This window comes from Biomphalaria glabrata, chromosome 7 (genome assembly GCF_947242115.1).
Source record: "Biomphalaria glabrata chromosome 7, xgBioGlab47.1, whole genome shotgun sequence".
Taxonomy (NCBI): Eukaryota; Metazoa; Mollusca; class Gastropoda; family Planorbidae; genus Biomphalaria; species Biomphalaria glabrata.
In genome coordinates, this window is record NC_074717.1 from 25,877,072 (window position 1) to 25,902,679 (window position 25,608).

At 32.0% G+C, this 25,608-nt stretch overlaps 2 protein-coding genes across 4 annotated transcripts in view; one reads left to right on the forward strand and one right to left on the reverse strand.

The window, feature by feature from the left end:
- Positions 1-1,191: 1,191 nt before the first annotated feature.
- Positions 1,192-20,055, reverse strand: LOC106079775 (tyrosyl-DNA phosphodiesterase 2-like). Of its 3 annotated transcripts, none has more exons than XM_056035915.1 (9): positions 19,921-19,999; positions 14,329-14,412; positions 14,011-14,177; positions 13,286-13,482; positions 9,041-9,166; positions 8,587-8,704; positions 8,111-8,221; positions 7,129-7,299; positions 1,192-1,917 (listed from the first exon to the last, which is right to left on the reverse strand). In XM_056035915.1, exons 3-9 carry the CDS (start codon positions 14,173-14,175, stop codon positions 1,633-1,635), a joined length of 1,173 nt encoding a protein of 390 aa, XP_055891890.1. In that variant the 5' UTR covers positions 14,176-14,177; positions 14,329-14,412; positions 19,921-19,999; the 3' UTR covers positions 1,192-1,632. The 3 variants fall into 3 exon arrangements, with proteins under 3 accessions (XP_055891890.1, XP_055891889.1, XP_055891888.1); XM_056035914.1 differs by lacking the exon at positions 19,921-19,999 and adding an exon at positions 14,580-16,602; XM_056035913.1 differs by lacking the exon at positions 14,329-14,412 and having other exon boundaries at positions 19,921-20,055.
- The window catches only part of LOC106057393 (transmembrane protein 163-like), a 38,544-nt gene continuing 23,291 nt past the window's right edge, over positions 10,356-25,608 (forward strand). The window contains exons 1-2 of the mRNA XM_056035916.1: positions 10,356-10,457; positions 12,889-12,970. Coding sequence (XP_055891891.1) covers positions 10,455-10,457; positions 12,889-12,970 — 85 coding nt within the window. The 5' untranslated portion in view covers positions 10,356-10,454. The remainder of the gene's footprint in view (positions 10,458-12,888; positions 12,971-25,608) is intronic.

Here is a 25,608-nt window from a genome sequence, read left to right on the forward strand (position 1 = left end):
TCTGTAGTAGAACCAACTTACCCATGCCTGAGAGAAGCAGGTCTATCTGTAGTAGAACCAACTTACCCATGCCTGAGAGAAGTAGCAGGCCTATCTGTAGTAGAACCAACTTACCCATGCCTGAGAGAAGAAGCAGGCCTATCTGTAGTAGAACCAACTTACCCATGCCTGAGAGAAGTAGCAGGCTTATCTGTAGTAGAACCAACTTACCCATGCCTGAGAGAAGCAGGTCTATCTGTAGTAGAACCAACTTACCCATGCCTGAGAGAAGAAGCAGGTCTATCTGTAGTAGAACCAACTTACCCATGCCTGAGAGAAGAAGCAGGCCTATCTGTAGTAGAACCAACTTACCCATGCCTGAGAGAAGAAGCAGGCCTATCTGTAGTAGAACCAACTTACCCATGCCTGAGAGAAGAAGCAGGTCTATCTGTAGTAGAACCAACTTACCCATGCCTGAGAGAAGTAGCAGGCTTATCTGCAGTAGACCCAACTTACTGATGCCGATTGGCTTTTTAAACCGAGGATTGGATTTTAAAGCCATCTTTGAGTTCGTATGAAATTAGAAATGTGTTCAACTTTGAAGACAATGGAGGAGCTGTATATATTTATATAAATATATTCACTTCTACTCTTGCCATGATGTACACATGTGTACTAGTTAATAGACTGTCAACAAGTACTGTGAGAATAAATCTATTTGTAAATATATTTCTGAAGTGATCAATAGTGTAAAAAGTAACCAAAGTCAATGACGATTTTTTAACTACACAGTGCTCTGACTTGACACTTATCGGTGGCACTAACAAATATAAAACAAGTTACAAGTTGATATACGTTTTTAATACTTCAAATAAAAATGTCAACATGAAAGAAAAATTCTCTCTATTTCAGTACCGGTATACATACAACAGATGTGCATTTTTATTAAAATCTATTTACAAATCTATAATTACATTTATCTTCATTTACATAATATATGTACATAATTCAAATCTGTGAGTTTCAAACATTTAAAAAATTTTGTGATGTTTCATGTCGCAAACATTTTCTGTGACCCAACAGAGAACTAATAAAACCATCTGAAATTATCACATATTGGTAAATGAAAATAAATTTGTTGTGAAGTAAGAAATATTAAGGAGCATATTAATGATTATAGTTCAATTAGTAAATTGTTTTTGTTTGGGGGGGGGGGGGGGGGGGGGGGCGGCAAAAGTGAAAGACATTTGAAAATGAACACATCTCATTAGACAACATTTGTGTGAACTGAGTTTGTAGAACACATCAATTACTACAAGTATTAACACAAACCAACAGGAATCCATTTTCTGAATGAAGACAATCATTAGAGTCCTGCCTAGAACTTACTTTGTAACAACATATAACAAATTAGGCAAAATGCATTTATTCAAAGTTTTGTTTTGGCTATACAGAAAAAAAAGTTTGAAATTATTTTTTTATGTAAAACTTTTTAAAAAGTTAAGGTTGCTTTGCTCCAATTTATGATTGACAAAAAAATAATTAATAAATTCCAGCATTAAGAAATACATTTTTCTCTTATGATAACATTATCTCAGAGACTTGAGGAAAATGAAAAGATGCATTTTTTGCTAACTGCACAGGGAGATCTGACTACTTAATATCAAAATGACAGAGGATGCCCCAGTGGTCACTTGGAAACCTCTGACAAGATGACAGCCTCTGGATCCCAGCCAACTCAAAATACACTGGGTTCAAAAGTGCAGGGACACTGTTCCTCATGTAAACACGATCAAATCTGCAGCGAGGTTGAAACTTGGCGCTCATCTGCTTGTTGTCATTGATAGTCAGGTCCCATGTGTATCGAGCCTGGGCCCTTTTGCCGGTGTACTCCCATATGTCTATCACACCTTCAGGTAGAGCTGAGCTTCCAGTCAACTGATTCAGAGATAAAATTTTAAATAGTGACATTAAATTGTGACATTTATTTAAGATGAAAAGCATTTAAAATTTGTCCAATATAAAATTTGCTTTGTTAAAAGAATTTTTCCTTTAGAAAGAATTCAGGTGACAATAATTGTTTTACTTTGCAAAAGAGTCTTGGAGGGTGTACAGTTGTATGAAAAAAAAAACTAACATCCTAATTTTGTTTTCATTAGTTAGATGTAGCATTCATTCTTCACCTAGCACTCCCAGCAAATTCTTTGAAATACTGTCAAGTCAGGACCACTGAAACTTACCATTTTCATTTTAGTTATTGGCCCTATACAATTATTTTCTACCAATATATTAAAAACAATAATTACATTTCTCATTTATTCAAAACTAATTGAGGAAGGTCAGGGTGACCAAGTGGTGCAGCCTTGGGCTAACAATGCCACGATGTGGGTTTGAGTTCTGATGGTGACATCAGTATTTTGAAACTTGATTTGAGAAAGTTAACCAAGCTCTAATAAAGCTGGTCACACACAATAACTGTTGACTTAAAAGCATTGGACAATATCTGTTCTATGGACAGGTAGATCTGTATATGACATTGTTTAACTATTACTAAAAATACTTAAAGAAATAAAGGAGAATAGGTTAAAAACTAAACATGGTTTTTTACAACTAGTGTCAGCAGTATAATTTATCCAATGACTAAATAATTGTACATGCATTGTATTAATAGCTCTAAGCATCTTGTTAAATTGCATATTATTATCATTTGGATGGAAATTGAACAAAATACTATACATTTTGACAAAATTTATGATAATTCCAGAATGTTCAAAAATTTTATTACTGTCAGTCAGTCTATCAAAGTAGCCTTTATTAAATCCCCTGAGCTATATAGAGAAACATTGATTCTAAACAAAAGATGTCATGGCTTGATTTGTAGACAAAACTTATTAGATTTTATAAATGGCTTCACATTTTCAATAATGAAGACAAATTACATTTCCTTTGTATAATTTATTTCTAGTAATGTTTTTTTAGCGGCCCGCAAAAGGGGTAAAGACGCTTTTAGTTTTGTGTGGCCTGTCTGTCCGGCCGGCCCATTTAGATCTCGTAAACTAGAAAAGATGGTGAAAATCCGACATCACAATATTTTAGACCATTCAAAGTTCTGATGCAACGGCTACGTTTTTCTTTTCTGAAATCGAAAAGTCTAATTTTTTAAATCACTTATGCAAGCAGTTTTTTCTCTTTTACAACTATTCACTATTAATAGTAACAAACACTTGAGGCTCTTTATTAGGGGAGACTATGCATCATATTTTTAACACATTTATGCAAACGGTTGTAGATTTTTTGTCAAAAAAATATCTTTTTAGCGGCCCCCGTAAGGGGAAAAAGCCGCTATTAGGTTTGTGCAAAATGTCCGTCTGTCTGTCTGTCACACTCAGATCTCGAAAACTAGAAGAGATATGAAAAATATTATTTCATCATTAAATGCGGCTTGAAAAGTTTAGGTGCAACGGCTACTTTTGGTTTTCTAAAAGCAAACCGTTTAATTTATAAAATTAATTATGCAAGCGATTTTTTCATAAAAATACACCAATTCTAAAACAATTAAGTAAATGTACGGGAGGCAATGTTACAATATGCTAACAAAGATGGACAATTTTTGTGTATTTTCAGTATCACTAAGTCAAATATATTTTTAAAATGTACAGGAAATGTTTATAACAAATATAAATAATAGTTAAAGATGTTTTTTCTGGTCAACTAGCTGCTAAAATTAAAAGAAAACATTTCTATTTGTTTATAAAGGCTAATAATGCATTTTGTATGTAAATATCACGCACATTTTTTTTTAATGGACTTTTTATGCAGCGATTTTCATGCAGTAGCGTAACGTCGCTACATGATCAGGTGCTAAACCGATTCCTTAAACTTTTTAAAAAAATCAGATTTTATTTATTTTTTGTTTAGTGCCCCCATCCGAATAAAAGAAGATTATTTTTGTGCGTTTTGTCTGTTGGTCAGTCTGTCCGTCACGATTAGATTAAAAAAACTAGAACTCTAAAAGCTATTGAAAATCTGATTTACACTTTAATGTTCCTCCCATAACATCTCAATAGTTTTAAGTATCTAAAAATTAATTGTTCCGGATTTTTTTGTGCAAAACTAATCAACCCCAACAAATGTTTGTTTGCTCTTCTAATTTATATTACATTCAATTTCCATGCTTAAACGTTGCAAAAACACATTATCAATAATATGTTGTTCCGTTTTTTATGTAAATAGCATATTAATGCAAAATCAAAATCTCTATACTGACTTATATTTCATTAAGTGTAAAAATGTTCCGGATATTGTTTTATAAAACATGAATTATGCCTAATGATTGTTTGAAATCGCATAAGGCTTTAAAAAAAAGTAATTTACTAGAATTGATTACTGAAAATTACTTTTTAGACATTTAATTTTCTTGTAAAACATAACATAGAAGTTTTGTAATTGATAAAGAAAGTTCCGGATTTTGTTTCTTACAAATCGTCGCCAGAAATTTCCGAATTTATTTAAAAATCTACTAACGCCAAATAATTGTTTGAACTCCCTCTTCTAATTAATAAACAAATAATCTTCTCATTTACGAAATAATGTTTTTACGGATTTTTATGAAAAATATTTTAACTCACTACTCTCTTACAGTACATTTAACTTTCTACCTAAAACATTAAAAAATCAAATTATCGTTAATATTATGTTCCGATTTTTAAGGAAAACAGAATCCAAACACCAAAGTAAGGTATGAAAATCTCTCCACATGGCTGTAGTACATCTAATTTTTATACGAGACCATCCAAAAAATTTAATTAACAGTATTACTTTTATCTGAAATTCTCTTTTTCTTTTACTATTTATACAAACATCCGTAACAATCTATTATATAAACTTTTCAATTGTGTTCATACCTAAAAATTATTGCGATGTTTTGAAACGTAAAATAAAGGTTAATCAATTTTTAATAACTTTTAGTTGTTTTTTTTTATATCAAGATGATGGACAGACCGACTGACAGACAAAACGCAAAAACAATGCGGCTTTGATCCTTTTTAAATAAATTCTATTAGAACTCAGTGCACCAATGTCTATGAACCCTCGTTAAATATCTCGTGTAAATAAAGACATTTTTTTTTATGGTACCGGTACTAGCCTATTGTGAGGTAATCGAATTTTTTTTCTTTGACGTCATATGAATGGACTCTTTAAATGTAATGTTAAAAGAACGCACTCGGTGCACCAATGTCTATTAACCCTAGAAAAAATTGCTTGTATTAATGAAAACATATTTTAGTCTAACTAAGCCGTGTGACGTAGTGTTTTTTTTTTCCTTTGACGTCACATGGAATGAATTCTTTAAATGAAATGCTAAAAGAACGCACTCGGTGCACCAATGTCTATGAACACTCGAGAAATTGCTCGTGTTGATGAAGGTGATTTTTAGTCTAGCTAGGCCTTGTTACGTAGTGTTTTTTGTTTCCTTTGACGTCATATGGAATGAATTCTTTAAAAGAAATGCTAAAAGAACGCACTCGGTGCACCAATGTCTATGAACACTCGATAAAAGGCTTGTAATGATGAAGGCGATTTTTATTCTAGCTAGGCCGTGTGATGTAGTGTTTTTTTTCCTTTGACATCATATGGAATGAATTCTTTACATGAAATGCTTAAAGAACGCACTCGGTGCACCAAAGTCTATGAACACTCGATAAATGGCTCTTATAGATGAAGGCGATTTTTAGTCTAGCTAGGCCGTGTGACGTAGTGTTTTTTTTTTCCCTCTGACGTTGTATGGAATAAATTCTTCAAACGAAATGAAAAAAGAACTCGGCATAGTAATGTTTATTAAGCCTCGTTATGTGACTCGCGTTTAAAAAAAGAATGATATCTTGATTTAGATCGAATCTAGATTTTTTAAACTAGATTTAGATTTTTATTACAGTATATCTAGATCTGGAATTATATTGTAATTAAAATTATTTTAGAGTCTAGATCTAGAATTTCTAGATCTAGTTTAGACTAAAATAGACTAGATTAAGATGTAGAATTTCAAAATTTCTAAACTTAAAGTGTAAAAAAAAGTGTAGATTTTCATTTCCAAACGTTTTGATCAATATTGTAATGTTTTAATATACTAAAACTAATCTACTATTTTTTATTAAATTTAAATTTACGGCAAATGAATCTTTGAAACATTATTACTTTTGACCATCGGATGGCTGCCTGGTCGTGCGGTTTGCGCGCTGGACTGTCGTTCAGATTTATGGATGGCCCAGGGTTCAAACCCTGCCCGCTCCCATCCCCCGTCGTCCTGCGGGAGGTTTGGACTAGGAAGTAATTATCTTCAACTCTGAAGGAACATCCGAAACGTGTAAAACATTTTACATCAAAATTAAATCACCTCTTGAATATTATTTGCGAATATGCAGATCCGACAGGGATCCGACTTCGACGGGGGCCGCCTCTGAGTTTGTGTAACACAAACTCTCTTTGTAATCTTGTTTTATATTTGTATAAGTTCTGTTATACTAAGTACTATATTTACACACACAAAAATGTTTACTATTTTTTTAAAGATAAAAAATCTGTTTAGTATGCAATAAGTCAGACATAATTTAAAACAACAATTAATAAGTAGTTTTTCATATTATCGCGTGAACTGCAGTGCTATATACACACTACATAGAACACCTAACCAAAGAAAAAAAAGTTGTTTTTTTTTTTAACGGAAATGTTTTATTCTTGAGGAATAAGAGATTGGCCCTTTACAAAACAATTAGATATTCATTATAAAACAGCAGTAAGGCCAGGTTCACATCTAACTTCACACTCACTTTCACCTATCCTTTGGTCTGCTGGACCGCTGGGACACCACACAAGATCTGTTTTTTTTTCTCCATTATTTTCTATCATTTCATTCTGATAATATTGAAACCTGCCTTGTTACCTGCTTGGGTGGACCACTTCGGGGACCGATTTTCATTTTGTGTTTCCACACAAACTGTCTTTGTAACCTTGTTTTTTAAATTGTATTCTTACTTAGCTAAAATGAGACCATTGATTATAGTAGGCCTGGTCAATTGAGACCAATAGCTCGTTGCCACATCACAGGTCTGTGTTTAGGCCTGATATAATGATTGGTCTGGGCTAGCTCACCTCCTTATCTCGTAGATTCAAGTCACCGCCAAACAAGACAACCCTGTTTTTATCTATTTTGTTCATTCTGGAAAATGCCTGGCTGAGCTGACTTTTTCTTTCACTTGTATATTCAGCTGTACTCTCCAGATGACTGGTTAGTAAAGTCATTGGGATGGACTTAACACTGCACTGGAAGAAGAAACCAAGTGATTAGATTGCATGGCCAGAAAAAAAAAAGCAAGTCTATTTTTCAAAACATTTACTATATACAAAAATGTTTGTAGTATCAAAACATCTAGTTAATAGCACACAACTGTATGAAATAAACTTAAAATCTATATAGCTAGTTAATAGCACACAACTGTATGAAATAAACTTAAAATCTATATAGCTAGTTAATAGCACACAACTGTATGAAATAATCAAAATTAAAATCTATCCTCAAATTAATTCAAAATAGTTAAATAAAACAGAATTCACTTTATTTTCAGGAATTTTATTATAGGATATTTTTTATTGTGGTCAACATATGACTTTTAGCAATTACAAAGTCAAGGAAACAAAAAAAATTAGTAAACAAAATTTGAGAACTACAGCAGTGCAAGTGGGTCTCAAACAAAATAAGGCAAAGTAAGGGAGTAAAGGCCAATTATTTTCTGATAGTGTTTAGCATTGAGTTGGCTATTAAAGTAAAATGAATTAGATTTTTTTCACTTAAAAAGTTCAAATTTTAAAATAATTCTAAATGTTTAAATGTGCTGATTTTTTGACAAAACAAATAGTTTTGTAGCTGTATCTACAGAACTTGTTACCGAAGTCTGACATAGTGTTATGCATTGTATTCATTAGAAAACATTTGCATGAAAACACATACCTCTCTATGACTATATGTGAGTTCAATGCAGTGTTCTCTTTTCTAGGACAGCACAACAGACAACAAAGTTTAAATGAATAAAAGTGTTCAAAACATGCAATGTAAATAATAGATAGCACCACTTGCCTGTACTTCCAGAAGGTTTCGAGACATCCTACTTTCTGGGAACTCTGCAAGGGTAACACGCTCAACAGTTGCACAATCTTTTCTCAGCAAGATAGCAGTGAAATAAGAATCCTGAGTGAAGGCAAGACATTGTTATACTGATAAATGGCAGATAATAAACCCTGGCAAAAGTCTATATACTTATTAGACAATTGACAAGAAAATTTAATATTTATATTAGCTAGTAATTAATGATGATGTAAGTATTTTTCCAGATATGTTTAAGGCTTAAATCTTTAAAACATAAAAAGCCAACAGGTCAAAGTTCTAGTAAAAAATACACCCACAATGAACCATTAGTCAGAGATTTCTTTTCCTATATTTAACATAGCTTCGCCCAACTCAAATTTATGTTCACAAAAAAAAGAGACATGTAGGAAAGTGTCTATAATTTAGGAGGAAGCTAATACTTGTTAAGAAGTTATTAATTATCATACTGGTGCTGGTTTGTCCCCTTCCAGGCCTAAAAAGATTTCATAATTTACACAGCGAGCTTTAATGATCTGTAGACTTGTGTTGACTATCTCTTGGAGGAAAATTATTTCAGGATTTTCACTTGAAAGAACAAAAATGAATAATAGCTTTACAATTGTTCTATATTTTTTAAGTAGTTTTATAGGAAATACAAATCTAACAATTTTAGTTTCAATAAAATAATAATACATAAAATTAAAAATAACAAATATGGAAAAATAAAATATAGAAAGGATGACTTCTTAACCAAGTAATGTTAGGTGAATCATGCGTATTTCAGTATCCACTTGTAGGCATCTCAGGAAATGTTGATTTACTTTTTTACATTTGATTTCAGTTAAATTTGCTAACATATACTTTTTAAATTTTAACTAAATTATTATAAAGACAAACCCATTGATCAATAATTAAACTTACTGCAAAAGCATGCTGCAGGCACCCTCTGTCCTTGAGACTAAATTGTCTGGGTCCAGACCATCAATGTTCCATGAGAGTAGACACAGTCTATTGACATGAGAAGTCTGCGTCTGCTTAATAGGTGGACTGAGAAATAAATAAACCACTCAAGTTTAGCATTTTTTTAACTGAAGATTTCAACATGCCAACTAAATACATTTTGCTGTAGTGGATTATAAACTTTATTTTTACATCCCAAAGTAGATACAAAACACCAATCACAAAATAAAAATAACAGATACATAAACACTTTTATTCCCTTGGCAAATCATTGAATAAAACCCAACTTTCTGTAAAATTTAACATGTGATGTTTGAGTGAACTGCAGAATGAACATATATTTTATTAGCTTTAGTCATGATGTTTTGTAAGATGAATTTTCTCAAGGATAATATAGATATACTATTATTATTTAGGTGGAGAGGCTTGGCTTCCAAACTGGGGTTCGAATCTTGGTGAAGATTGGTATTTTGAATTTCAGGATCTTTAGGGCACCTCTGAGTCCACGTTGCTCTAATGGGTACCTGACATTAGTTGGTGAAAAACAAAAGCTGTTGGTCCTTGTGCTGGCCACATGACACTTTAGTTAACCAGGGCCACAGAAACAGATGACCTTTACGTAATCTGCCCTATAGATCGCAAGGTCTATTAGTAATTTTTTTTTTTTTTTTAAAATTATGCTTTAGGTGGAACAGAAGCTCATAGTGGTAACTAAACATTGCCTTATAATCACTGGCTAGGGGAACAGCCCACTAAATTAGAATATTTCTCTAAGGCTACTTTATTTTTTTAAAGTAAAGAATGTACATTGCTTGCATGTAACTTTTTTTTAGTTGCTCTCTCTTCCATTTAAAAGCAATGCTTTTCTTTTCCCACCATGAAACACCTTATAAGATGAAGTAGTATCAACACTGGCAAATTATGCCCCCTTCCCTTTTTGATACTAGCAGTGCTCTAATTGATTTTTCATGAACAGAATTAAATTAGCTTGAAATACGACCTCAAACACCAGTGATGCCCAAACTATGGCCTGCGAGTCAAATTCATGTGCTCTCTATACTCTTTAGACTTCTGATCAGGCCAAGAGTCTCTGTTAAATTAGACTATAGGATTTATTTTTTGTGGTGATGCTGCCTGTGACACATGTGTCAAAAATTTATTTGACCCCGGACCCCCAGGGCACAACAGGTTGGGCACCACTGTCCAACATCATTTGACACTTTCACGATCTATTTAGAACACTTACACATCAGTGATAGGGCCTAACAAAACATGACTACCATTAAACATCACCCTATACACGTCATAGACAAATACCAGAACATGTTGGCCTATTTTAGAACCAATAAAAGAAAATTGACTTTAGTTGTACAGGATGGTAAGTTCACAAGTTAAACCATTTACTTAACTCTTTAAGTGCGAATTATTTTGATCGAAAAAAATGGAGTTTTCCGGAATGAACACAAAATTTCAAGGGGGGTAGAGTAACTAAAACAACTATAACTTTTATATTTTATTAAATAATCTAATATATTTGATTTTATTGTAAAGAAAAATGATTGGGCTAAAACAGATTAGTAAATTAAATAAATTATTCAAAAAAATTATTTTTTTCATTACCGGTAATTTTAAACTGAGTACGGAAAAAGAAAATATTTTTTAAAATTCTTTAAAATTTGATATTCTGAAAGATTTAACCTTTCAATTAACCATTTAATCCATAAATATTAAATATCAACAATACTAAACACATTTAATGACTTTAAATTTCATAAAAGATGAACAAATGTACTAAGAAATTGTATTATTTACATTTTTTGGGTCCCGGGAAATAAACTAAAAAAGAGGAACCATTAACATAATGTTGTCTATTTGTTTTTAAACATGTTGGTACTGCATCAAATTTAGTATCAAAACAAAGAACAATCAGTACCACATCCAGTAAATAAAAAAAAAAGAGAGAGAAATAAAAAGTTTAACATAAAAAAGATAGTGAAATAAATATTATAAACCAAGTTACTCGCTGAGAGTAACACCGCACTGACCAGCGCTAGCAAAGTTACTTGCTGAGAGTAACGCTGCACTGAAAGAGTTAATAAAAGAACAGGAGCATTTTTTTGGGTCCTATGCAAGTTAATCTTTTGTTCTGTAACATGATGTAAGACTATTGTATGTACATACATTTAAACTTTAAAAATAAGGAAACTATTGTATACTGTATATTGCATACTTTATTCTCAGTACTATATGCACATTTGCCAATTCAATTTCATTAGAGCCTACATCCTGCTTAGGCCCTAAGGATATTTATGGTCCTATTAAAGTGTTGTCTTCTGTATTTCAAAATTTAATATGCATTTAAATACAAATAAACATGCTTTGGAGTCATTTTAATTTGAGCTGTTTGGGAACCGGGTGGATCAGTTCAAATTGAACTTAGAATTACTCTTCAACAAGGGAAATAGACAAAAAAATATTTATCTTCTCCAAAGTTACTTCCCTTGTAAATAAAATAAAACAAAGGTATTTCTTTTTTTTTTTAACAAAAACTTCCAGAAAATACTGTGTTGTTTTTTTTCTGGGGTGGAAAGGGGGGGGGGGGGGGGGTCCAACATCATTTACACTACAATTTTAAGAAAAATATTGAATTTTTAGAAATTTCTGATGTCATTCTGTTTAAAACTTACAAAATATCAATCTAGTAAGTGCATATTGTCTGACCCATGGTTAACTTTAAGAGTGAGGGTGATGGGAGGAGAGGTGTCAGTTGATTAGTTTTAGTTTATCTCTAGACTTACACAGTACTGGCCACCTGTGTTCACACGTTTTTTAACTTAATCATTAATTCCATTGCGCACACACAATGCGACACTACAAATCAATCAAAAGCAACTTGTTGAAGGATTGCTGACCACCACAAACCCACTGGATTGGTGGGTGGTATAGCTCATGGGAATTATCTGGAACCAGAAATAGCTGATTTTGAATAAACAATTTTTTTTTTGTCGAAAATGACAACGAATGAAAAAAACAACAACAATGAAGCGAATTGAATAAGGCAGAATTTCAATGTGAGTTCTAATTATCTACAAATCATTTTTAAAACAGGTTAAAAGACTTGTACACCAGTTTATAGAGCTGCATTTTATTAGCATGCTTATGCGTCTTCAGTGTGTTTTAAATATTTAAATAAAATGATTTTGTCTTCCAAAAGCATGTCCATTTTTAAAAAATGCTACGAGTGCATGACTTAATCAACTACCTATAAACCATTTTTAAAATATGATTTAAAAGCAGTATGTGATCTAATTTTCAAAGCACCACTTATGTGATATCAGCGACTCACCCTTTATTGAAAGGCATCACTGTTAAATTTGTCTTTCTTTACTTTTGTTTACAATGGAATCTACTATTATTTTCGTGCATGTTTTGTCAGATTGGGAGCTTTTATTAATGATTATAACTAATGTATTAAATCATTTTTGTTAGTTTTATGTATTTAATGTGGTTTAGGGCCGTTAAAGTAAAATTTCTTATTTTAAGGAAATTATCTGTGAATGTTATCTGAGTTCATTGTAGTAGGCAAACCAAGAAATAAAAAACAAAATCTGAGTCCACAATACTCAGATTTCTGGGTAACAAGGACTGTTTTAAAGTTAATGTTCAAGTCCTGAGAATTTGTCCACATCCCACTCATGAGTTTATAAAAGAACACAATTTAAGCAATTTTTTTTTAGACATTTAATATACCATATATATGGGTTGACAGACAGTATAAAATATTTGTGCATGTGTTTGTATGCCAACAGGATAAGCAAGAGGAAAGTACACAGTATCTGGAATATCGAGAGATAATGGTTCTATCATCAAGCTACAATAGTGTATACAACAGTAAGTAGAATATATAGTACAAACAGATATTTACAACAACCAATAGCTGATATGAAGAATGAATTTATTCCTGGAACTAGCCAAAAGAATAATATTGAAAAGATTTTGTGATTCTAAGGTTAATTTGAAGGGAGGAGGAGTATATATATACTTGAACCCAAACCCACTTATATTTTGTTATGCCACTCCTGAGCACATTTTTGAGTTTAACATATTATCACATAATCCATGAATGAGATCCATTAAAAAATAGATATAATGTTTCTAATCTAACAGTCCGCTTATTGGGTAACTGCTTTCCAAAAATAAACTTACAATGTTGTTGGACAGGACAAGTTATTTTGCTGAGTGAAAGATTCTGTCCCTGAAACTTTTGACAATTGACCATCAGTGGTGGCATTTCTAGCTCCTGTCACTCCCAGTTCATTAGAGTGCTTCTCTTGTTTCTTGCTAGACAATGTCTGTTGATTTCCTGAGACCTGGTTGTCACTGAAAAAATCACTTATAGCTCTCTAAAGAATAAAGAAAAAAAAATGAAATGATGAGCATAATGAGCTTATAATGACATGATGGAGGCTGTTCTTGTTTGTTTGTTTTTTTATTCTCAATTGATAAGTAGTACAACATATCTTAAATGCATTGCAATGTAAGAAAAAAAAAAGGCTTAAATTTCTGAGAAACTCAAAACTTATTTGGAAATGTAATTTATTATACTATCTATAATACATACTAATATAATTTATGGCAACAAGTATATATATATATATATATATATATATATATATATCATAAAGTGTATCCGGCACACAATTACTCAGCATAAAGACTGAGCTCCCCAGCTTTACACAAGTATAGGAACATTAATATCTTCTCTAAATGCATCACACGGTTTATTCAGTTATTTAAAAAAAAAAAGAGTCTGTCAATTTCATAACTTAAACTATGACAGCTTGCAAGATTCATATAATTCTGTCAACTTTCTTATATCCTATAACTGGCTTTTTGTGTGTGTGTTGAGTTAACCATTTCAATTCTATTACCTCCACACTCCAGTCTCTGTCCTGTAAGTAAAACATGGCAAGCGCACTGTCTGTACCAGTGATTTCAGCAAACTGCTGACACCTTTCTTCACACTCATCCTTAGATGGAAGGTTTACATCATCCTCATCACTTTGTGAATCTGATATATAAACTATATCTGACATGGCTACAAAAGTTGAAAGAACATATTGAATTTTATTTTTTTAAGTTTTCAAAGTAGAAAATATTAAGAAAGAATAGATCTACAAAGAAACAAGAGTTAAATCTAAAACCAGGATCCTGATAGCAAAGGATAAAATATTTAGATATCGACTTACTTAATGCCTATGCTTGGGCACCTTAACTTATGGCCTAAGCATCCCTTCAATTATGACTTTGACTGTATGTTACTTGATCTGGACCTTATTAGAGATAGAGATCTATCTATTCATAATTCAACAATGATATTCTGTTGAGTTGATTTATAGAAAATCTAGATCTAGTTAGCCTGCTAGGTTCAAAAAGTTTGCAGTATAAAGTATATAAAATTAAATATAGCATTTTTAAGGGCATTGGAAAGGGGTAGTACCTTTAAGGGTACAGCATGCTGCACATTTGGATGGTCGGCCTCACTGGTCCCCTTCCAACCCCTAAATTTCTTATGTGACTCATAGTGCCATGCCCTGAAAAAACTGCTTCAGTTGGCAGACTAAATCATGTAGGCCATGTTATTATCTAGCCCTAGTTATTACAAACGAAATCATGACCGTAAATAAATCCATATCCGCTCGGTTATCACCCAAGTTACCAAGGGATGTGCCTGCAGTCAGACCAGGGGGAGGTGAAAAGTATATTACCGGTCCATAAAAAAATTAAATCAATGCCAGAAATAAAATCACTATTGGAACATGGAATGTTAGATCATTAAATGATGAAGGAAAAGTTGAAGAGCTCACAAAGAGCTGAACAGGCTCTGTTTCTCATCATTGGACTCTAGTGAAATATGCTGGAAAAGCTTTGTCGAAACAACAAAGAAAGAGGGTCATAAACTGTACTACAGTGGATAGCAAGATGCTCATAAAAAGTGAGTCAAGTTTCTTGTATACAGGAACTACATTAACTGTGTTGCAAACTGCTACCCAATATGACTGTGATCTAGATTTAGACTAGATGATTAAATCTACTCTTTTGACTGAGTCTACTCAATTACCCATCTAGATCTTATTATCTTGATAGAATCTAAAGTGTATATAGAAAATAAGATAATTTTATCTAGAATCTGTGTATACTCTAATGGGATAACTTGTTTTTTTTACCAATGACCTTACCAGCAGCACTAAGGATTTTATAAAAAAATTTTTATACTTGTAAAGCTTATATCAACTTACTCTGCCTGTCTGGTAAAAAGTTTGTACACATAATTTCTCCCAGACACAATCTTGGATCAAGCTGAAATTTTGCACAGTTATTTCTTTTACCTGAAAACATGAGAACCAATAATAAAAAATTTACCAATTAGCTAATTAACAATGGTATATAATTATTTTGTTTATATCTCAAACAATGGAAAGAATTTGTACTTGACTGAAGTGGTTTAAGCTGAATTAGTCCCCTTTATACATCGTCGTCTCAGTCTTAATAAACACAACATGAAAAATAGGATGAGACTATAGAAACAAGAGATAATGATACAATCTTCCATGTTCATAAGCTCTCCACTAGCAGAATGGTTACTGTGGTTGCTTGAGAAGCCTGAGAAGGCTTGAGCCATGAGTTCAAATTTAGGTCATTCCCCCTTTTAAAAAAAAATTTTGAAACTCTTTTTTTAGCCTCTAGAGATCTATTACAAATTTAATTACATGACTTATCCAAACTATTTGATACAACTATGCTTAATATAAGCTTTGTTTTTTTTTTAAAGATTTTAAAAAATTTTCTTTTTTTAATGTTCAGATTGCCATCTACAACAATAAAACGGTATACCACTTAATAATAAATTAGATCTATCTACAACAATAAAACGGTATACCACTTAATAATAAATTAGATCTATCTATATATCTATCAGGCAGTGTGAGGCAGTGATCTTTATTCTATACAATAGACTATCTAGAGTCTATGACTCTATAGATCTAGATTCTATATATTAGAATACATCCTCTGAAGTCTAAAAGCTAGTCTATATAGAAGATAATAGATCTATTATATACATATTAATTATAATATTATTAAACATTCACATTGCCACGGCAAGGCCAAGACGCCCAAGTCAGGCAAGTCCTTTGCGCTAACCACTAGCGGATCCAGAACTATGGAGTGGGGGAATCAACAATTTTTTTCCAAACCCTAACCCTGTGCATAAACGTGCGTATAGCAGTATAGCATATATATAAATATTATATATATATATAATACACACACACACATATATGTGAATTTTAAAAAAGCAGTGTTTTTCAACCTTCGGCGCAAAAAAACAGCAAATACAACAGATGTGTTCCTTGAAAAGAAAAGATACTCCGCAGATTTAGATTATGGCTTTCAGGGTTGCCGCAAAAAAAAATTCTTTGAAAAATAATATTTTGAAAAATTCATATATCAGTTATTAATTTTGTTCAATATGCCTGTTTGTAACTTCGTTTTGTTAAAGAACTATAATATAAAGCACTGAGCAAAAAAAAATTTTTTTTTTAAATTGGAATCAGGTAGACCAATTAGATTCTAATCTATTTTTTTAATTTTAGGATTCAAGTATAAAAATGTGAGTTATAGTCCCAAAGATATTTATGCAATAGAAAAAATTTCAGATTGAGTAAAGGTTGGGATAAGGCAGCTAGGAAAAAAATATTTACCTTCAGAACTCATCTCAATTGTTACTCTTAGACTTAAAATTTTTTTATGAATCTAAATTTACCAAAACGTATTTTTCAATAATAATTTTTAATTTATGCGCAATTACATAGACTCTGTCGCCATATTTAACAATTCTGTTTTAAAACTTCATGTTTTTGTCGTGGTCGGTAGAGTGGAAACTATCCTGTAAGAGGACAATTAGAGTCATCTCTCCTTTTTATAATTATTGCTAATGATTGCATATAATTTGGCAATGAAAGAGTATGGGTTGGGGCGACTCAATATAAAAATGTAATTTAATAAGCATACATAACTTGTATTAGTTACAGATTTTTTGTAAAAAAAAGTCTTAACTAAAATACAAAAGAAAAAGTATTGGTCTGCCTGGTAGGGAGAAGGTGATTACATTTATCGCCCCTTCCACCCGGTAAAACCCTCTTTCATTTTATATTTACTAATGATTTAATTTGAGATTTCAGTATGGTGTGACATAAGATGCAAATGGGTTTAAATATCAATAAGTAGCTTATATTAAAAAAGTTTCTTAAAAAAACTAATTTTGTTCATACAGTATGATTTATGCTTAAAAATTTCAAATAACAAGGAAAATAATATAGGCATATATAGGTCTCCGTACATATAAATTTTTTAACCATACACTTAGAAAATTCATTCAGCTTTCCAATGATACCAAATTTAAAATGATCAAATGAGTCAACGACTCTTTAAAACTTAGCACACCTTTTTCATGTACTAAAATTTCACAAAGGTCGGAATGACCTTTTATCAATAATCATTTTGCCAGCTTTTTTCATTAGTAAAATAAAATTAGTGTACACTAAAACATGTAAAATTAATGAATCCCTTCTTTATACCAATATCATTGATTATTAACATAAAATATAATAAAGATCTGTAAGTTTGGCAGTTCTTTTGGACAGTAGATGTCGAGGCACAAGTAGCTAAAATCTGTAAATCTAGATATATTCTATATATATATCTAAAATATTCTTTCAAAGAAATATACTTAAATAGATCTAAATCTTAAATCTGAAGATATTCTTTTTCTAATCTACACTATAGTTATATAACTAGAAAGATCTAGATCTAGATCAATTCAAAAGCTTATTATTATTGTGTTGAGAACTTGAAATGGAAAGCATTTAGATCTATCATTTTATAGACTCGATTTAAAGAAAATTATTTTAAAATTTGTTTTTCGTAATTTACTAATGATATTTTTTAAATTTTATAAATTAAAATTCCTCCTTTGAAACTGTTCAGTTTGATATTTACTTTTGTATATTATATGTATTCACAATAGTTTCTGAAATATTCACATTAAAAAAAATTGCTTCATTTTTTTTTATTTCTCTAGATCTGGGATCAATTTAATTTTCTTGGTGCAACTACCGGGGGCAGAGTATTTTATTTTATTTTTAATGCTACACAGTAATATCTTATCTATAATAAAGACAAAGTAGATCTAGATGCTATATTTATATATATAAATATATATATATATTTCTCATCATGGCTCACGAGTTTGGACAAGAAGTAAAGGAAAGATCACTCTTTTATTTCTGACAGTCAGACTAGAGTTACCCTACAAAACAAAAGAAGGGGGGGAGGGGAACAAGTAGTATTCACCCGTCACAAAGTAGCAAGGCTGGACTTAACCGTTGTGACCAAGAAGTCATGGAAAGATCACTCTTTTTTATTTCTACCCCTCATAGTTTTAGGGGTGAAAAAAAAAGGAGGGGGGGGGGGAGGAAAACAAGTAATCTACTCTGTATTCACCCATCACTAAATTGCAAAGCTGGACTCAACCGTTGTGGGGCCTTATGCAAAACGGATTTTGCATGGCCAAGTTTGGGCAGGGATACGGATAATAAGAGTTAGTATTAGAAAATAAATTTGTCTTTGCATTTTATTCATTATTTACTATGTACAGAACTACTTTACGAGCCTTGCATGTAGCAAAGTCATACAGTATGGGTATATCATAAAAATTGTATTTCCTACATTGATCACGCTCAATAGCAGGAAATACCAAATGTTTAAATCTATCTACGAAAATAGTCGACCTCAAGTAATTCTTCATTAGTTTGTAGGCGCGAGAAGCTTCTTTCACTAGATTCCACAATTACGAGTATTGCATAAATAATGCCGTTTTTTTTAATTGTGCGTAGGATTGGCGTTTTCCATATTGAATGACACCCCAAAATGACAATTTTGTCTAAATATTTATATATATATATGAGATATATGTATGAATTTTCTAATGATTTTAATAATTTCCGGATATTTCCAGGACTTTTTCGTACATTTTGCAATTTCAGGAGATTTCCAGGAGGCCTCTGAAAATTCCAACTTTTAAAACTTTTTTATCGGAAAGGGGGGGTGTCTCGCTGGGACGCTCTCATCTTCATTGCTCCATGTCAACCAATGTTAGGTCAAAACGACACCAAAAAATTCATAACTTTTTTACTGTTAAACATACAATCATAATTTATACACCATGGCCATTGGAAAGTTCTTTCAAAGTATTTTAATGATGTACTAACTGTAACTAACGAAAAATTGTTTTTTCAAAGATAGATTTTTTATTTCACATCCCTACACTTGCCCTAAACATAGTTGTCATAGTTACTAGTAGATCTAGAAATCTAGATCTAAAATTTTAAAATCAAATGATTATTACTATGAGTATGAGTAGATTTCATACTAATAATTTACTAATATAATTAATTTAAATTTAATATAATTATAATATAAATATTCAAATATGCATGATATTGTAATAAATTTAAAATAAAAAGTAGTAATAATACTAGAATCTAATATTAATTATATTACTAAACTAAACTTAAACATAGATCTAATTATTCTAATTGTCATAATGATAATTAATATTCTGAAATATTCATTATATTGACAATAATATAATAGACTTATTTAATAGTAATAGTTTTTAATAGTACATATCATAAAAATAAAGCTCTGCACTCTATATAGATCTAGATTTAAAGTTTGAATCTCGATTCTCGTGATATAGATCTAATTTCCTTCATTACCTTTCAACCTTACAGAGCCTTACTTATACTAGATGAGAGATCTCTACTATTCTAGCTAGTGTAAACAAACAGATAATAACTATCTAGATTCTAGATCTAGATTTTTAATGAACTTCCTGTGCGCCAAATAATTTAAAAAGTAAAATCATCACAGAGTTCTAATTCTGTATGGTAGTCTAAATTTGTTATTTATCATTTCTTCTTTCTTTCTTTCGAGTTTAACCTTTGTTGAAAATTTTTAGCATCTTTTTTTCAATAGGAAGCTGGGTGGAGTCCGGCGACAAATTAAATCTGTTTTTTTTTTATCTAGATTTATTACATCTTTTTTAAACTACAGACATTTTTTCAAAAGAGAAGATAATTACTTGATCTAAGTTCTACGTGTTAATTAATGCGTTAATTAATGTAGTCGTGCATGTTAATTAGAGACTTGACTCTGCTAAGTAATTTCTCTGGCTAGTTCAGGCAACCCTTTCCATACTTTAATGCAGGGGTGTTCAACCTTTTTCAATCTTGGGCCGCATTAAAAAAAAAAAAAAAAGTAATGGGGGGTGCATATATATATATCATCTTTCAGCAAAGGAAAATGATAAAACCTGTTTTCACTAGCTAGCCAGAAGAAACAGAAAAGTTTCGTTTGAAAACATGCAAATAAATTTCATATGTAAACAACCCATTGCAATAATTGCGATGAAAAACATGAAGTCTGTTTTCCACTCTTCATTGGAAATATTAGTAACAAAGTCACATCCAAAGTCCTTCGAGGAATATAACAATTTCTTCCTTGAGATCCAATATTTTTCTCAATATCTTGCCTATGCTAAGCCAGGGTACACTACTGTGGTACCGAACATCGGAATGTTTTGTTTCCACAGCTTCAAGTACTTCTCGGAACTGCCCTAGCTCTGATAAGTTTGATCGCTGAGATAATTGAGTCAATAATTTGTTTGATATTCAATGCAGCTTCGTGCAACCTTTTCCGTGTAGAGTTTATATTTGGGGTATTGTTCTTTAATTTATTTAAAAAGAAAACAAACAACTGTCAAAGCACGGGCTCCATCAGTTGTTACACTTGCCATCTTGCTCCAGGCCAACCTAACACTTTCAACACAGTTCTTCATAGCATTGAATAAATATTGGCCTCAGTTTGTGTCTTTGAGTATACCATTCAAAATATGACAAAAAAAAAAGCACTTCGTTCACTTTAAACTTTTTAGAATGACATGCAGAGACAATGTTTCTTTAGCCTCTTTACCATAAGTGATAAGAAGATAGTTAAAACTATTTAATTTTAATATATTTGCATTTTTTATATGTTTACTCTTTGGGCTTGACTGGATTCTATAGGTGTCCGCGGGCCCTCATGAAACACTCTGGCGTGCCGCATGTGGCCCGCGGGTCGTAATTTGCCCACCCCTGCTCTAATGGAATCGCACTTAGGAAGAAGGAACAGTGGCGCCACTAGGGATGCGGGCCGCACCGGGTAACACCAAGGGGTGAAACCGTCGAGGAAAAAAAAAAGAACTTTATAAAAAAAAAGCACTTTTGTAGACAACTTTAAAAAAATAAAGTTAAGTGACTGCAGCTTGATATCCAAATATACTTTTGCACATTTAGTATCTATATTATATTAGTTTTTGCCACAATTGTATGAGTCATTACGTATTTACAAAAGGGTGCAGAGAAGGCATTTTTAATGACAAAACAATCGGGTGTATTTGCATTGGGAAGCGTGGTCGAGAGTCCAAATACGATTGAACTTAGCTTGTCTTGGCTCGAGCAGAGTTGTGTTTACTGAGCGCCTAAAGGCAGCACGGAAAAACTTCTCCCAGAAACCCCCTCCCCCACTGGTCCTATGAGATTGGACCATAGCACTCTGAGCATGCTATAAGCATGAAAGTAGTGCTATATAAAGATATATAAAAGCTACTAATAATTATTATTATTATAAGTAGCCTGTTAATTTAGTAAAACCGCTGAATGTGACGATCAAACTCATTACGAGCTTAAATACTCTTACTGCTTTCAAAGTCTCACAGTTCAGTACCAACCCGTCCCAACACTTCTTAATTTACATCTATTTCACTTGTAATTTACCTACTATGTGAAAATTAATGCGTTTTACACGCCAGGAGTTTCTGCAGCTCAGAAATGTAAAAAAAAAACAACAAAAAAACAAAACACGTTAATTGGCGCCTCTGGGTAGACTTATGGTGCTTCCCCATCTGACTAGCTGGGTGACACTAAACCTAATGAGGCCACTGAGAAGAAACACTTGTGTCAATGTAATGCATGAGTTTGTCCTAACATACGGAAAAAGAAATGTGCCTTTTATCTTTGTATTTCTATTTTATTAAGCTTTGTATTTGAAAGTTACGGTATAGTATAGTATTGCTACTTTACTTTCCAGTCTTCTCCTGAAGTAGACCTAACTCTGAGTCTGGTGATTTTACTAAATTTATTTCTCTAGTCTAAATGTGAAAGTTCTTGTTATAAATAACATGGCCTTTTTTGCGTCTTTATGTTTTCTTGGGTTGAGTTGTAACGGCAAAGTCATGGGGCTTTTACTAATTTGCATCAATGAAAACTGTTTTCAAATAAACTAGACTACGCAGTTTTGATTTTAGTTAAAACCACTAATCTACTTTTTGTTTAAACTTTCATTTTTAAGAAAGCAATAAAATTACCGCAAGTAAGAGATAAGATCATTTTGTCCAAACAAATGGAAATTCAGTTGGACTACAAATGTCAATCTCAGCACTAGGCCTACTGCTGTAACAATAACAGAAAGTGATTCGAAACATGGGGCGTTGATGTAATGGATATTTATGTCTATATTAGCATCTCAATTTCAAGGCTCTTATAGAGTTTATAAGAATACTTCACATATCAATACTTCCTCAAGCCTGCCTTAAATCTACATAAAACCTGCTTGAGTGGACATGGATCTCAAAACGATTTTCCTAAAAATTTGAATATTTTTTTGGGAAAATAAAAGCTTATAAACCCTGTTTTGACCATTATAATTTTTCAAAATTCCAATTCATCTTAAAATTAAATTTGGCTAACTTCTTTTTATTTTGATAACACATCATTCAGAATTCTCGCATGTAAACAAAAGTGTTAAATGAATAAATAGATGTACAGGAACATTTTGCATATCGAGATAGTATCGTCATATGTTGAATTTCTGTAGAAATCAATATCTAGACTTCTAGAGTTAATTTTTTAATATTTATACATATATAAAAATTGTCTTTTATAAGTTTTTAAGGATGTAGATTTCTAGTTCTTACAAAAGTTAATCAGCTTCATAAAGGAAGATTTGTCTTTAAAAAAAGAAGCCCACGTTGTTAGATGTTGCTTGTTCAATTTTTTATGAAAGTGGTTCTGGTTTACTAGTAATCTTTACTTGGAAAGGGCATATAATTACCTGTATCTGTGCTCTCATAACTCATAAATATAGGACTACGTATAAATTCCTGTATCTGTGTTCTCATAACTCATAAATATTTTAATAGTGGCTACTGACTTCGGTTTAAGTAATCATTAATAAATTCAATTAATTTGTTAAATTAAGTCAATTCATCTCTCGAAAAGAATTTATTACGTTAAATATTAGTCGCCTATCAACTATTAGTGGAGGAAGCACGAAGAAAGGGTCATCCAAAGAAAAGCTGGCTGGACAATGTAAAAGAATGGACCTGTCTTTCCCTTGTTATCCTACTAAGAACAGCTGCAGATAGGGGAAATTGGAGGGATTTTGTTATCAGAACTGTCACAGCAGCCCTATAGACCAAAGTCAAGGGATACATGATGATGATGAATAAATATGGGAGAAAATTGCGTAGCCATAGTTTGATACAGAATACAGAAGTTTCGTTATATTACGCTTTAAAGACACCACTGTCCAGCGTAGGCTTAGAACAATGCATTGATAATATTTGTATAATAACGGTAGGTGCATGACATCGCATTGCTATATTTTATAATTTACCTTTTGTGCTGTCATCATTTTTTTACAAAGCTTATATCAACTCAGTGTCTGTCTGTCATTTCCCATTCTCGGATCTAGTTGAAACTTAGCACAGTTATTCATTGTACCTGAAAAAAAGACATGAATCAATATAAAACATGGCTACAAAGACAGTTTGTGTGGAAACACAAACTTAAAATCGGCCCCCGAAGTGGTCCACCTAGAGTCTTCACCAGGATTCGAACACGGGACTTCCTTTCCAAGTGCTTTACTCCTCAGCCACAGCATCTCCATATATTCATTTTGCGTACACTTATTTTTTTTTTAAATAATAATTATTAACCTTATCCATACATTCAAAATTAATAACATGTTACATGTAATAAAGAGAAACTAAAAAGATTTATTCTTCTAACAAAATTAGATAAATTGGCAACACGAAAAAAAAAATAATTCTTGACCTACTTAAGTATGACTTTCCCTTCGTAAATAAAAATTAGATCTATCGTATAGTATAGGCCCTATCTCAATAGTCATACAAACTAGACAGCACAGATCTAGCTACATCTAGTTTTAGATCTAAGTCTAGATTCAAGATCTAATTAAGTCTAGGTCTAGGTCTACTAGAACTAGATTTAAGTCTAGATCTAGATATAGATCTAAGTCTAGATCTAGAAATAAATCTAAGTCTAGATCTAGATTCTAATTGTATCAGGGCCGGTCCTACAGCTTGCGGGGTCCTATGCGAAACGGATTGCGCGGGCCCAGTCTGGGTAGAGATAAGGATGATGAGTGAAAATTAAGATTTCGTAATAGAAAATAAATTCATTTTTGGATTTTATTCACACTTTACTAAGTACAAAATTACTGTCAAATTAACTTTACGAGCCATCTACAGTAGATAAAAGCCGATTAATATTCAGATACGCCATTTAGATCTAGATCGACTAGCAAAATATCGCTTTTTTTTTAAAGATGTCGACATAGATATTTGTATGCCAGTGACCATTTAAGTTAATTAATTATTTGAACTTTTTTGGTTAAAATTCGCCTTATTATTACATTTTTATTAAATAAAGCTGACACTGCTTTTTGTTTTTTAATGCGAGTAGGATTGGCGTTTCCCATATTGAATGACACTCCGAAATGACAAGTTTGTCTGTTTTTAAGGAGATGTGCATGATTTTTCAGAAGAATTTAATAATTTCAGGAGATTTTCATGACTTTTTCATATGTTTTGCACTTTCAGGAGAACTCCAGGTACCCTTTAATGATAAGTTAAAATGGTTTAATTAAATAATTTACACCTAGAATTCGCGAGGGGCCTATGAAAGTGCGGAGCCCACTGCGGCAGCATAGGTTGCAGTGGCCTAAGACCAACACTGAAGTCTATATCTAGATCTAAGTCTAGATCTAGAATCTGGATATAGAATCTACTATATCTAGACTAGAACTCGTATGAATTTACACGTTTAATCTTACTAGATCTAGGCTAATGTTATGATCATGAATAATAGGCCTTTTGTTACCGGGTAATGGTGTAGCCTACTGTGCTGTTCGTATCCTATTCATTTCTTAATGTGATACTATTGTTTACATAATAAATAAATCTGCACCCCTTAGCTGTCGGAAGATAAGTTATAGCCTTAATAATTAAACTTTTGCTGAAATTATCAATACATTTATAATATATTATAAATATATCTAGATCT

Excerpts from the sequence above, each read along its gene's own strand:
- LOC106079775 (XM_056035913.1), bottom strand. The coding sequence starts at position 14,175 with ATGTCAGATATAGTTTATATATCAGATTCACAAAGTGATGAGGATGAT. Across the intron at positions 9,167-13,285 it reads TTGTCCTGTCCAACAACATT|TCCACCTATTAAGCAGACGC; the intron begins GTAAGTTTATTT and ends TTTATTTCTCAG. Across the intron at positions 1,918-7,128 it reads TGAATCTACGAGATAAGGAG|TTGACTGGAAGCTCAGCTCT; the intron begins GTGAGCTAGCCC and ends TCTCTGAATCAG.